The following is an 11,390-nucleotide window of genomic DNA, read 5'->3' as shown; positions in this document are numbered from 1 at the left end:
AGTCCAGTCCCCTACAGGGAATGGGGTAAGGAAGCTGGGAGAGCCTAGCTGCCAGTATTCTGAATTCTGCTCATGTTTTAAGCCACGATTTACTGAAAACCTTATGTTTAGATATTAATGATGGCATCAACACTGTAAAAAATTCAAGAAAATTAAGATGATCACAGTTGTCAAAAGGAAGAGCGGAAAGAGGAAGGGCTGCAGCACCCACCTCCTTGTGTAGCACGTGGGTACATGCCATCGGATGCAGCTCGCTGGGCTGGACGAGTTTCTGGCACATTAGACACAGTTTACAGGTGGCTGGAGCCTGCACAGCAGAGGAGGGACCGTCAAAAGAGGGAGGAACCTCTGGGTCTCCTGGCCTTTTATGCCCATGATTCTATCTACAATTTCCACGTAGCAAAGAGATTTTACACCACAGAAAGAAAAGTTCAAATACAGAGTACTTGCATTTTCCCACCCTGGGCTACCAACAACCCAGCTGAGGAGATAATGGTTTCTTCCTGCACGCCACCTATAAATCCACTCCCTCCTCGCCACCCCCAGCTTCTCCAACATCCCAGTTTTCAAAGAAAAGAGTCTTACATGTGAAGACCTCCCAGGATATGAAACTTGGGCAGAAGGCAAGAACATTGGGGTACTGATTTGGGCGAGTGGAGCAGGGTACAGGGCCCGGATCCGACCAAGTGGCTGTGGGCAGAAACGTTGTCAGAGTGAGGCAGGAATGTCTGCGTAACAGGGCGTTACCAAAAGGAAATCATTCATTTCTCAGCCCGGTGAAGGAAGAAAGCAGGCCAGACACCCCTGGCTGCAATGCTGCTTCTCACCCCAAATTTTTCTGAAATCTGCCTCTTGCTTCAACATCTCAACAGGTCTGCTGCTGCTGCTAAGTCGCTTCAGTCGTGTCCGACTCTGTGCGACCCCATAGACGGCAGCCCACCGGGCTCCCCCGCCCCTGGGATTCTCCAGGCAAGAACACCGGAGTGGGTTGCCATTTCCTTCACAGGTCGGAGATCCCACCAAATAGCTTTTCTTACCTGAGTACTTGCCGCCACCCGCTCATGCTCTGCCAGTCGCGCGGCTACCAGCTGGATCAGCTCCTCCATGGTCAGACCTGCCATGGTCGTACGTGCTGTCTTGATTTGCTGAAGAATGTTGGTCATCTGAGCCCTAAGAGAGAGAGATATTGAGGGGGAGAAATTTTGTGCTACTTTCATGGGGAATATCTATGAAACCTCTCCTATTTTAACCCATAAATATTTCTCTGGAAAACACTTTTTAAATTAATCCTTAAAAACACTTACTTATTGCATTGTGGGAACCGAGTCAGCAACTTCTCCAGAATCTTCTCCAGTTTGTCTACTGGTTGGGGCCGGGGAGTTTCAGTAGAAGCCTTAACACCACCCAAGCCTGGGGGAGGCGGGATGGAGGCAGCAGGGGGCACGTGCGGACCATGGGGGCCGACAAGGGAACCCAAGCTGGGGCTATTTCTCCCATGGGAGCCAGGAAGGGGTGGGGAAGGCTGGTTGGGCTGGGAAAGGGCAGGGTTCAGGATTGGGAAAGACAAGGACCGGGGATCTGCACTGGGCATAACCATGGGCATCGTGACCTGCCCAATGGAGAAGGGCATCCGAGGAGCCAGAGAGGGACTGGGCTGAAACACCTGAAGCATGAAGTCTGTCTGCAGAAGGGAAGAGGTGGAAGATGAGAGGGAGAGAAAGAAAACAGAAGTTTAGGCAACTGAAATCAGTAAGCAACTCTTTCTTGTACCAAATAAGGACATCCAATACCTTTATAAAAACAAAGGAAAGATTCTAGGCTCTGCCACCAACATGAAAAAGTAGACTCGCCAGAGCCAGCGTGCTTACCTCTGATGGGGGTGGAGGCAGGGTTGGGGTAGGGATCTGAGGAAGGCTGCTCAGCTTGGCTCCATTCCTCACGAGCTGGATATGATTATTAAATTGGTCCTAGGAAACAGAGAAGAGCAAGCGTTATCCTTTACTGCTGAGCAGAGTGAGGCTCTCTATAAAGAGACCAGCATCCTGTATCAGGAAGACAAGAGGAGTGGTAGAACAGGCCCTAGGGCAATGCAAGTGGTCCTGCCCTGTGGCCAGGAGTGTGCAAGCACAGATGAACTCCAGCTCAACAATCACCCATCACTACACTTACCCGAACATTCTTTTTCATTATCCGAACTCCATTCAGTCTTGTCTCCCACTCCTGTTTGGAACGAACTGTCTCTAGTGTTGGGGGAGTTGACCTTTCAAGAAACCAACAGTGATTTACAGAATTAGAGAGAGTCCCACTCCTAATTCTCTCAGATAGCAGAAGAATAGCTAGAGAGAAGGGCCTGCAGAGAAGAGGTTGGAGCAGATACAGGAGAAGGCCATGGTCCTAAGTTGACTGCTTCACTTTAACTCCAGCATCATGGAAGCCAAGTACTGGAGAAAGAGGACCCACCACAGAGAGAGGGCTCTCATCTGGCTGAAAATGCCACAGGGGTCTCCAGACTTCATGGCAGAAAGAGGATAAATGACTGTATAAGAAACATATCTCCAAAGACATTTGTTACACTTGAAAGAGTAAGAGATACTGTTTATCCAATTCAAAATTATAAAAGAAAAAGGACAAAACTATAAAACTGTAGAAAGAGAAGAGCCAGAGAGTGTGGAAGTTTAGAAAATGGAAAGAGAAATCACTGAACAAAATACTGTCACACAAAGATGATTTGCCGTGAAGACAGAACACGTGCCAGACTAGCTGGCCGAGGGTTTCAAAGCCCTAAAAAGAAATGCCCCCCAAAACACAAAACTGCAGGGCCATTAAAACCCTAGAAACAGAAGGTACTTACTTGAGGTAAGTAAGGTGTAGCTCTGCCTCTTTTTCTGCTTCTTCTAGTTTCAATACCAGCAACTCTTTCCGACTCTCTAATGATAAGATCTAAGGAAATCACACACACACACACACACATACATGCTTTATTAATTTTACACACACAAAGCTACCCCTAGATAGTTAAAACAATGTTTAATGGCTCTATGGTAGCATATTTATATGGTTTGGTATATAACCCCATACTAAAAGTATGTACCACCTGGAAGCCCCAAATCCAGACCTTCAACACAGTGGCTCTTCTCACCTCTGCCTTCCAGGCCCGTTCTGTCTCTTCCATAATGTTCCGATTTATTTCACCATCTTGATTCTTGAGTCTATCCAGTTCCATTTCCCACACTTCTCTGTAAGATAAGAAACAAATGGAGATGTGAACATTTCTACTTTCAAATGTAAAGTGTTCATACAATTTCAGACCACTTTAAACATTATTTGTATTTATCTATAGTTAACACTTAAGACTGATAAAGTCAACTCGTATAATAGATACAACTAGGAGGGCATATTCTTCCTTAACCTATATGTGTTGTCCTCCCCAAATAAACTTCCTGCCAGAGGAAGAATTCTCTAATAGTTAGACAAAGGTTTATAGTTAGATGTATTCTCCTCATATAGCTAATATTCCTCAAGTGAAAAAATATATGAAGAGTTAGAATCCTCTTACCATAAGAACATGTGGAATACGTTGTGGGGTCAATCAAGGATCCATTTAGCCTACTAGATACTCTTTGACAATGGGATAATTGTAGGAAAACATGTCCGCTGCCTTCTGTGAATGACGTTATTCTGAAAGATTATAAGTGTTCATCCAATACCTCTAACTTTCACTAAGTCATTTGTCAACTACGGTTAACACTTACATTAGAAAAAGTCTCTTACTATGTCAGTGGGGGGCATCCCACAAATTCACACACAAAAATCTTTTCCTTTGGGCATGTGGCAACATTATCTCATGGGGATCCAGTAAGACAAAAATACTAGCAACCACAACAAAAATGGTTAAGGAATTCTTTAACAGTCATAGAAAAGGTCAGCCTTATCATGCGTTCACTAGCCTGTAAGATACGTATCTGATTTCATTTCATTAAGAGGTACTAACTGTAACCCATGCTAGGAAAAAAAAAAAATCAGTTGGCCATAATAGATGGTCAAAAAATTCCTTGGTAGAACAGAAACCAATGAGTATGTTTTAACTCTTTAAATGCTTGGTTTAATTTCTCTCAAGTCCCATGCTGCTGTTATTTTGCATAACCAGTTTAAGGAATCAATGGTTCAAATGAATAAATCCTACCAGATCATACAAGTCTGACTTGCTGCAGGTCCCAAGATGTTTGCATTTTGCATAATTTAAAATTTTAATTTTGCTTTTGGTCATGTAAATAATACAGATTATAAAAAGTTAGGAAAATACAAAACAGAGCCTACTGGTTCAAAAAGATAACATGTACCCCAAAGTTCAGAGCAGCACTATTTACAATAGCCAAGACATCGATGCAACCTAAGTGTCCTCCACTGACGGATGGATAAAGAAGATATGGTTTATATATACAAAGGATATTAGTCAGTCATAAAAGAGAATGAAATAATGTTATCTGCAGCAACATGGATGGACCTAGAGGTTATCAAAATAAGTGAAGTAAGTCAGAGAAATGATACCACTTATATGTGGAATCTAAAAAAATGATAAAAATGAACTTATTTACAAAACAGAAACAGACTCACAGAGACAGAAAACAAACTTATGGTTATCAAAGGGGAAGGGGGAGGGGCTGATAAATTAGGAGCCTAAGATTAACAGGTACACACTACTTTATACAAAACAGATAAACAACAAGGTCCTACTATATAGCAAAGGGAACTATATTCAATATCTTATAATCATCTATAATGGAAAAGAATCTGAAAAGAATATACATACATATATATGTAAAATACATTATAAATCAACTATACTTCAATTAAAAAGCAGAGTCTCACAGACTTCATGAACGAGCTTATAGTTGTCTAGGGGGAAGGGATAGTTAGGGAGTTTGGGATGAACTGTACACACTGCTACACTTAAAACGGATAACCAACAAGAACCCACTGTATAGCACAGGGAACTCTGCTCAATGTTATGTGGTAGCCTGGATGGGAGGGGAGTTTGGGGAAGAATGGATATATGTAGATGTATGGCTGAGTCCCTTTGCTATTCACTTGAAACTATCATAACATTGTTTGTTAATTGGCTATATCCCGATACAAAATAAAAAGTTAAAAAAAGAGAGAGAGAGTGTCTAATACAGATGTCCCAACTCTTCTACTTACTGCTTGAATGACCCTTGATAAGTTAATCTTTCTAAGGCTCAGTTTCTTCATCTGAAAAATGAGTAGAATCTACGTCATAGGACTGATGGGAGAGTTCACTGAGGAAACACACATGAAGAATTTAACAGGGTGCTTAGCACATGGAAACATTCAACAGATTGCTCTACAACTGCAACTGCTCTATTCACAAAAAATCACTATTATTTGTCTTTCCAGTCTTTTAAAATAAATATTTGTGTGTGTGTGTGTATGTATATATATATATATATATATATATGTTGTTGTTATTTAGTCACTAAGTCATGTCTGACTCTTGCAACCCCATGGACTGTAGCCCGTCAGACTCCTCCTCTGCCCCTGGGATTTCCCAGGCATGAATACCTGAGTGGGTTGCCATTTACTTCTCCAGAGGATCTTCCTGATTCAGGGACAGAATCTACCTGCATTGGCAGGTGGATTCTTTACTGCTAAGCCACCAGGGAAGCTCATATATATAGATATGTAACATATAATTCCATTACATACTTTTTCAAACAAAACCTGTGATTCTATGTTATTTTCATTCTATTTTTCCATATCATTAAAATATTCTTCAAAAATGTGATTTTAAAATAACTATCTATTATACATATATCTCATTTATTTAGGTATTCTCATTTTTTAATTTCACAATTATAAATATTATAACGAGCATCTGTACATGTGTACTAACATAGGTTGATGATAAAAGTAATGTATTTAGATTTGAGAGGGAGTTTCTTATAGCAGTTAAGAGCATAGCTCACAGCTCAAACCCAGACCTTATTACTATCTATACAACCTCTGGCAAGCTACTTAATATTTCTGTGTCTTATTTTCCTTGAGTAAAATGGAGATAATAAAATCATCTACCTTCCACATAGGGCTATTATGCAGATTAAATGAGTTAATACATGTAAAACAGAACAGTTTCTGACATATCAGATCAGATCAGATCAGTCGCTCAGTCATGTCTGACTCTTTGTGACCCCATGAATCGCAGCACGCCAGGCCTCCCTGTCCATCACCAATTTCCAGAGTTCACTGAGACTCATGTCCATCGAGTCATTGATGCCATCCAGCCATCTCATCCTCTGTCATCCCCTTCTCCTCCTGCCCCCAATCCCTCCCAGCATCAGAGTCTTTTCCAATGAGTCAACTCTTTGCATGAGGTGGCCAAAGTACTGGAGTTTCAGCTTTAGCATCATTCCTTCCAAAGAAATCCCAGGGCTGATCTCCTTCAGAATGGACTGGTTGGATCTCCTTGCAGTCCAAGGGACTCTCAAGAGTCTTCTCCAACACCACAGTTCAAAAGCATCAATTCTTCAGTGCTCAGCCTTCTTCACAGTCCAACTCTCACATCCATACATGACCACAGGAAAAACCATAGCCTTGACTAGATGAACATTTGTTGGCAAAGTAATGTCTCTGCTTTTGAACACGCTATCTAGATTGGTCATAACTTTCCTTCCAAGGAGTAAGCGTCTTTTAATTTCATGGTTGCAGTCACCATCTGCAGTGATTTTGGAGCCCAGAAAAATAAAGTCTCACACTGTTTCCACTGTTTCCCCATCTATTTCCCATGAAGTGATGGGACCGGATGCCATGATCTTCGTTTTCTGAATGTTGAGCTTTAAGCCAACTTTTTCACTCTCCACTTTCACTTTCATCAAGAGGCTTTTGAGTTCCTCTTTGCTTTCTGCCATAAGGGTGGTGTCATCTGCATATCTGAGGTTATTGATATTTCTCCCGGCAATCTTACATATAGTAAGAACTTAATAAATGTTAGTTATCATTTGGATGTTAGAGCATCTTCCTTCAGAGAAACTAAAATATATGAATACATAGTTCCCACCACAAGTGAAGAGAAGCAGATGCTAAGTGTCTTGTAAAGTAACATAGAGACAGAACTAAAAATTAAGATCTTGGGTCCTCAGCCCAAATACTCTCCTTTCAGAATATATTATACTCCAAACAAGGCAAAAGCAAACAAAACAAATACTGGTGGATGAGGTTAATACAGACAGGAGTTGGTTGTCCTGAATTTGAGGTAGGTTATGAAGTCCTTTTCTCTGAACTGAAGCTATTGAGTTGGCCAAGAAGTTCATTCAAGTTTTTCCATACAATCGTACAGAAAAACCTAAACAAACTTGCTGGCCAATCCACTAATACAAACCAATACAGAATGTATGAGTCAGACAAAAACAGAAAAAAAATTTTACCCTGAGATGTAAAGCAAACTTGTTTATGAGACTAGAATCCTTACGTGATTTAATTTAACTCAACATCTGCTAAGCAGCCTACAAAGTGCTGCTGCTGCTGCTGCTAAATCACTCAGTCATGTCCGACTCTGTGCGACCCCATAGACGGCAGCCCACCAGGCTCCCCCGTCTCTGGGATTCTCCAGGCAAGAACACTGGAGTGGGTTGCCATTTCCTTCTCCAATACATGAAAGTGAAAAGTGAAAGTGAAGTCGCTCAGTGGTGTCTGACTCTTAGCGACCCCATGGACTGCAGCCCACCAGGCTCCTCCATCCATGGGATTTTCCAGGCAAAAGTACTAGAGTGGGGTGCCATCTCCTTCTCTGACAAAGTGCTAGGAAAGCGAAAAGAAAGTGTGAGTCACTCAGTTATGTCTGACTCTGAGACCCCATGAATTTCTGCTAAAAGCTGGGGATAAAAGGATGCCTAGTTCCTGCCCTCAAGCAGCTCACAATTCAGTAATTATCCAAGTGAACAAAAGGAACAGGAAATTCTGGACAGATCAAATAGCATGTGCAAAGGCCAAAGAGAACGAGAGCACCAAGCTGAGGAAAGAGTCCAGGTAGGCAAGGAGTATATAAGTAGTCCAGGCTGGGATACAGATGAGAGTGTCCCTGGCATAGAGATGGCAGTATGAGCCCTAAGAAAGGAAGAAATAACCTGGAACAGCAGTTTGAAAACTACAGTTCACAGTCCCCAAAACCCTTTGAGGGCCTGATCTATGGAGCAAAATTAATTTCATGATAACACTAAATTCATTTGCTTTTTTCACTTTCATGCTTTCATGAGTCTACAGTGGAGTTTTCCTGATGCTACACAGCATGTAATGATATCATCACTCTAGCGGCTAGTGGAGTATATGTTTCTGTAGTCTAATGTTTTCTAGCATTTTCTAAGGTAGTAGGCTTAGGATATAATTCAAGTTTCTTTCCTCCTTAGTACTTCTGTTTGGGCTCTTATAATTATCTTCAGTTATACTTGCTGTAATCTCATTATTATCCAATAAATCATTACTGTAAAATTTTAAAGTTCTCCACACATCAGGCAGAAACAAGTACTTTTTGTTATTTTGCTTTGCAATAATACTTTTTAAATTTGGGGGAAACTCTTCTTAATTTTTCAGTTCAGTTCAGTTGCTTCGTTGTGTCCGACTCTTTGCAACCCAAGGACTGCAGCATGTCAGGCTTCCCTCTCCATCACCAGCTCCAGGAGCCTGCTCAAACTCATATCCAACGAGTCGGTGATGCCATCCAACCATCTCATCCTCTGTCATCCCCTTCACCTCCTGCCTTCAATCTTTCCCAGCATCAGGGTCTTTTCGAATGACCCAGTTCTTCACATCAGATGGCCAAAATATTGGAGCTTCAGCATCAGTCTTCCCAATGAATATTTAGGACTGATTTCCTTTAGGATGGACTGGTTGGATCTCCTTGCAGTCCAAGGGACTCTCAAGAGTCTTCTCCAACACCATAGTTCAAAAGCATCAATTCTTCAGTGCTCAACTTTCTTTATGGTCCAACTCTCACATCCATACGTGACTACTGGAAAAACCATAGCTTTGACTATACAGACCTTTATTGGTAAAGTAATGTCTCTGCTTTTTAATCTGCTGTCTAGGTTTGTCATAGGTTTTTTCCAAGAAGCAAGCATCTTTTAATTTCATGGCTGCAGTCACCATCTGCAGTGATTTTGGAGCCCCCAAAAATAAAGTCTGTCACTGTTTCCATCGTTTCTCCATATATTTACCATGAAATAATGGGACCGGATGCCATGATCTTAGCTTTTTGATTGTTGAGTTTTAAGCCAGCTTTTTCACTCTCCTCTTAACTTTCATCAAGAGGCTCTTTAGTTCCTCTTTGCTTTCTGCCATAAGTGAGTGAAAGTAGCTCAGTCGTGTCCGACTCCATGGACTGTATAGTCCATGGAATTCTCCAGGCCAGAATACTGGACTGGGTGGCCTTTACCTTTTCCGGGGGATCTTCCCAACCCAGGGATCGAACCCAGGTCTCCCACATTGCAGGCGCATTCTTTACCAGCTGAGCCCAAGGGAAGCCCAAGAATTCTGGAGTGGGTAGCCTATCCCTTCTCCAGTGGATATCTTGACCCAGGAATTGAATCAGGGTCTCCTCCATTGCAGGCGGATTATTTACCAACTGAGCTGTCAGGGAAGCTCTTCTGTCATAAGGGTGGCAGAAATTTTTAAATTATATCTAATGTGTATTATTTTAGAATTTATTTTTTCTAAAATAAAAGAAAATTTATTTGTAATTTTTCATTTATTTTTAAGAATAAATCATTGACTCCAGAATTCCCTGGCAATCCAGTGATTAGAATTCTGTACTTTGACTGCTGAGGGCATAGCTTCAATCCCTGGTTGGGGAACTAAAATTCTGCAAGCTGCCTGGTACAGCCAAAAAATTAAAATAGAAAAAAAAAAATCATGGACTCAAAACAGGGAGATTAGAAAACTTACTTTCTCAACCCACATCTGCAATACATACATTTAAAGATTGCCAAAATAAATGTAACTGGCCTAGAGTCTCTGACTCATGGAAAGGAAGAATCTACTCCAAAAAAAACTGGGCAAAATTATATATAAGAAACCACAGTATGATAAGAGCCATTTTTCTTTCTCTTGACTTTATAGATGTTAACAATTTAGCTAACTGTATCTTAAGCAACAGAACATTTTCTAATTATATTATGCCAGTTAAGTTACAGTGACATTTTGAGATCAATCATTCGGAATTTAAAGTAGTTGAATATTTTAAATGCAGATGTAATGAATCTTTACAATTCTTAAAGATTGTTAACACCTTTCAATCTAGAAATGAGAAAGTCATTGAACTATCTTAGGGTAAGTGACTGAACCTCCTTACCTGGAGAAGCACAACTTGGTACAGCTGACATTGCTACATGCCTGCTGAATGAAGTCAGTAAAATAAATCATGGCAGTGCCCCTCTTTTAATGATATATTTTTAATTCACCAAATTAAAGATTCTGCTGCAAATCTGAAGACTTGATTACTATCTCATCTGCAGAACTAGAATTTTACTTTACAAACAGATGAATCCATAGACAAGATTAGACCTGCCATTTTCTTTATATTCATCTAGCACTGGCACCAGTTAATCACTGACAGTGATGTCGTGTATGAATTCTTAGTAACAAACACAAGTGATGCTGACATAATCCAAGATGAATATAACTGTTTTGAATCTCATGGTTTATCTTAGAACAACTGTGCAGACACTTACTTTGCACTTACTAGTATGAAAATTACAGTGGATACAAACATTGGCACCATATACAAATGAAGTCAGTGGCATCAAATTACACTACTAGTCATTGTATTCTTTGCTGCCACACAGGCAGTTGGGAGACGGGCAGTTTTACTTCAGGATGCCTTGACAAAGCCATCAAAAGTAATAATTTTATTAAATCTCAACCTTAAACACATATATTTTTAATATTCTGTTTATGAAATGCTACATGCCGAAATACTACAGTTGTCTTGAGGAAAAGCACATGTGAGCCTGTTTGAGTCGAACCAGCCTCTTTTTTCATGTAAAATCATTTTTACTTCAAAGAACAGCTGACATGCTCTTGAAAATGAAAAACACTTGTTATTTCAAAGGAAACAACTGACAGTGTTTGTTGCCAACAATAACATTTGAGCTTTCAGAAAAAATTTAAAATTTTTGGAAAGTCTACATGGGCCACTGGGAGCTTGAAGGCTTCCATTACTTACTCTGATGAGATGAAAAGTGACATAAACAAATGTGATTCTTTAAATATTGTGTATTAAAATGTATTAATACTTGGAAGAGCTGCATAACTTTGAACCAGTATTTTCCAAACTATCAATGTAGTTTTCACCAGTTCAACTGTAGGACCTACCTGGAACCCCA

At 40.6% G+C, this 11,390-nt stretch overlaps 1 protein-coding gene across 3 annotated transcripts in view; it reads right to left on the bottom strand.

The window, feature by feature from the left end:
- RNF214 (ring finger protein 214) overlaps window positions 1–11,390 on the bottom strand; it is a 51,037-nt gene that overhangs the window by 8,659 nt on the left and 30,988 nt on the right. For all 3 annotated transcript variants that reach the window (XM_019974801.2, XM_019974803.2, XM_019974802.2), the window contains exons 7-14: window positions 3,140–3,236; window positions 2,852–2,940; window positions 2,170–2,260; window positions 1,869–1,967; window positions 1,305–1,681; window positions 1,038–1,170; window positions 586–690; window positions 212–307 (exon numbers count right to left, since the gene is read on the bottom strand). In XM_019974801.2, the coding sequence (XP_019830360.2) occupies window positions 212–307; window positions 586–690; window positions 1,038–1,170; window positions 1,305–1,681; window positions 1,869–1,967; window positions 2,170–2,260; window positions 2,852–2,940; window positions 3,140–3,236 (1,087 nt within the window). The remainder of the gene's footprint in view (window positions 1–211; window positions 308–585; window positions 691–1,037; window positions 1,171–1,304; window positions 1,682–1,868; window positions 1,968–2,169; window positions 2,261–2,851; window positions 2,941–3,139; window positions 3,237–11,390) is intronic.

Source organism: Bos indicus, chromosome 15 (genome assembly GCF_029378745.1).
Source record: "Bos indicus isolate NIAB-ARS_2022 breed Sahiwal x Tharparkar chromosome 15, NIAB-ARS_B.indTharparkar_mat_pri_1.0, whole genome shotgun sequence".
Classification (NCBI taxonomy): domain Eukaryota; kingdom Metazoa; phylum Chordata; class Mammalia; order Artiodactyla; family Bovidae; genus Bos; species Bos indicus.
This window is presented reverse-complemented; position numbering and strand designations above follow the sequence as displayed.